General features: G+C 50.6%; 1 protein-coding gene across 1 annotated transcript; it reads right to left on the bottom strand.

Moving 5' to 3' along the window:
- Nucleotides 1–468: 468 nt before the first annotated feature.
- PDDC1 (Parkinson disease 7 domain containing 1) lies at nt 469–2740 on the bottom strand (the record flags this gene model as incomplete). The annotated part of the gene is made up of 4 exons (XM_010137694.1): nt 469–562; nt 1686–1780; nt 2026–2133; nt 2635–2740. Coding segments are annotated over 4 exons (403 nt in total), but the record flags the coding sequence as incomplete, so codon positions are not given.
- Between the last annotated feature and the right edge of the window lie 365 nt (nt 2741–3105).

Here is a 3105-nt window from a genome sequence, read left to right as displayed (position 1 = left end):
CTGGGTGATCCCCAGAGCTCCCTTCCAGCCCAAAACATTCTGGGATACTGGGACTGAGGTTTTGCAGTTCAAAGTCAAACTTCCACGTTTTGACTAACAATTAACAAAATGTAATGAAACAAGGAAATACGGCAAAACCAGACCTAGCTGCGAGTGGAATACCTGACAGTGAAAGACAACTACTCAGAGCGACCACACCCATTCAGCAGAGCGCCTCCAGCTCTAAAGAGCGAGGCATTTGCTTGCACAACCCCAAAATGCAGAACTCGACCTCTCCCAGCAGAGCAGAGGCTCCCAGCCACCCAGCAGCTCCGCGTCCACCAGGGTATTTGTTTAAACCCAGGAAACAGGAACGAGAGATGAGAAACCTGTCAGAGTCCTATTCAGCCGGGTACAACTGGCACACGAACATTCGTTCCCAAAACACAGCCACGAAACGGTACATCCTGGACAACAAGAGCAACTCACCACTAAACGTAGCTCCAGAATCCTTCACAAAATCTTCCACAATAATGGACAAACTGGCAAAATTCGGCTGTCGTACCAGTTCGTACACAGAGGGCTGAAAAAGATTAAAGGGATGTAAGTCTGTCTTGCTTTTCATTAAAAAAAAAAGCACCAAGCAAAACCAACACGTACTTCCCGTGCGAGTTGTTTCTCTGTTCCCCCTACGGTTCTCCCAGTGATATACAGGAAATGAAACAGAAATGAGGCATAAAACCAATGACCGCAAACAGCGTCTGTGGGGAGCAAACTGGAAATCCTGGAGTGAGACACAAAGAACCACACCAGGCAATTCCTGCCCAGCCACTGGACCCAACCGGGGCACGTGGCCTTAACTTCAGGGACATGCAGACCCGTTTGGTGCCAGACACCAGCATGTGGACACAGACACAGTGCCACCTGCAGAGTCCAAACGACAGCGCTCCGCTTTGGGAGGAAACCAGGAAACGGCTCCAATGAAGAGAGAAAAAGATGAGGATGTAGGTCAGTTCTTACAGGCACAGGAGGAAACGGAATTTTATGGTTCATAGCAACTACAGCTATGCCTTAATTAAAATACTTGCCACGGACTGGAACAGCAAACAAGCACATCAGAGCATTGACAGCTTCTGGGAGGGCTGTGAACTAAACATCGTAACTTTGCATGTAAATACTCAGCCTCAGAAGCTCTACTACAGAGGTATCTTGGCACGCAGGTAGAGCGGCCTGTAAACACTGTGAGGTCAGAGCTCTGCACATAAATAACCATCACCAGCATCTGGTCACTTCCTCAGTTCGTACAAACAGCCTTTTTTTCCTAAAACTTCCTTTGAAAATGAAAGAGTACCTTGAGAACTCCTCACCACCTCAGCATTCAAAACAAAAGCATTCTTAAAAGCCCTCAACTGCGACTCCAAGAGCTGCGGAAGCCACTTCCAGCGTTTTCCTGACTCAGGTTGAAGTGTAACTGCGTAGTCAGGCAGAAAACACTCCCCACATGACAGCTAAGGGGACCATCCCCTCACTCACCCCGTGCTGGACCCCCCTGTCCACGACAACCCCCACACACACCCACCACGGGTGCCAAACCAATGACTTGTATTTGTAGGAAGTTCCAGGATCAGACCAGGAACACCAGCACCTGAAATCACCGGCGGGGCCCCAATCGCCGCCCCCAAACAAAGGCAAAAGGCTCCACCTACCCCTGTCAGGCTGTATCCCTGAAACACCCAGGACTTATCCTCATTGGTGGCACAGCACAAAGCTGCGACCCCGTGTCCGATGGCACAGATGGGCTCTAGAGAAAAAGCAAAGCAGCCTGAGCACCCCCAAACAGCCAAAGCATGGAGCAGCGTTCACAAGACTCTTCACACATTTATACAAAGAGGGTATTTTTAAGATATATCCGTCTGAAGCAGCGCCTTCCCCTTCTGAAAGCTCTTCAGCTACACAAACATCTTTAAGGCGCAGGAAGGCAGCAGTCTGACCGAGCAGCACGGCAGCACTGGTTTAATTAGCGGATCTCTAACGATGTTCACCTACTGTTCTCGGTGCTGAAGTGCTGCAGGATCTTCGCCAGGTAACCGCTGTTCGCCAGGTCAGTCACAGCTCCGGGACAGTTTGGAATCAGCAGCGCATGGTACCTCGTGCCTAGCGGGCAGGAGTGAGAAACTCATTGTAAGCCAAGTGAGGAGCGACTACACCTGGCCATAAACCCACTGCAGCGCTGACAAAATTAATACAACACCACGACAGTCAGCCAGAACCTGTAAATTCAATGAACGAAAGAAACTAACGTGGAATAGTGAAAAAGGTCCTTCTGAAGACAAAGAACAATTTTTATGTTTTTAACTTCACACCCAGGTGAAGTTAAAACCGCTACATCTGCTGGCTCCCAGTGCAGCAAGGTATTTATTTTTAAAAACAACAATATAGAGTGTGTGTATATACACAAGAGATAGAAAATACAGAGTGCATACATGTATGTGAGGAGAGAACTACGAGTCTCAGATAAATAAGAAAATAACAGCTGTAGTTGACAAGGTTTCCTCTTACGTCGCAAGTTTCATGCCTTTTCTGTGTCTAACTCTAAGCAGCATCAGTTTCCCCGGTACATGGAGAGGATGTGCTGGCCGGGAGCAAAGGCCTCACCGTCAATGGACTCCAGCTTGGCCGGGTTCGCGTACGACTTCATACGGAAGTCCTGGATCCAGCGCATGTTGCTCTCGGTCACATCTGCAAAATCGATTGACTTCCCCTGGGGAAAGCACAGTGCAAGGGCTGTGGTGAGGATCAGCACACAGACACCCGCTGCGCTTCACAGAGCCACCGAACCATGTGGGTGGAAAAGCCCTTCCAGCTTCTCCAGTCCCAGTGCTCCCTCAGCACTGCCCGGTCCCCCCTGCCCCCTGTCCCTCAGCAGCACCTCCACACGGCTGGGAAACCTCTCCAGGGACGGGGACTCCACCACTGCAGCAGAGACCGATCCCCCCTGGCTCCACCCTCCTGTCAGGGAGTTCTCAGAGCCAGAAGGTCTCCCCGGAGCCTCCTTTGCTCCAGGCTCAGCACCCCCAGCTCCCTCAGCCGCTCCTCCCAAGTTCTCCAGACCCTTCCCCATGTTCT

Source organism: Buceros rhinoceros, unplaced genomic scaffold (assembly GCF_000710305.1).
Source record: "Buceros rhinoceros silvestris isolate BGI_N320 unplaced genomic scaffold, ASM71030v1 scaffold23706, whole genome shotgun sequence".
Taxonomy (NCBI): domain Eukaryota; kingdom Metazoa; phylum Chordata; class Aves; order Bucerotiformes; family Bucerotidae; genus Buceros; species Buceros rhinoceros.
Note: the sequence above shows the minus strand (reverse complement) of the source record. Positions and strands in the feature narration are given on the sequence as shown.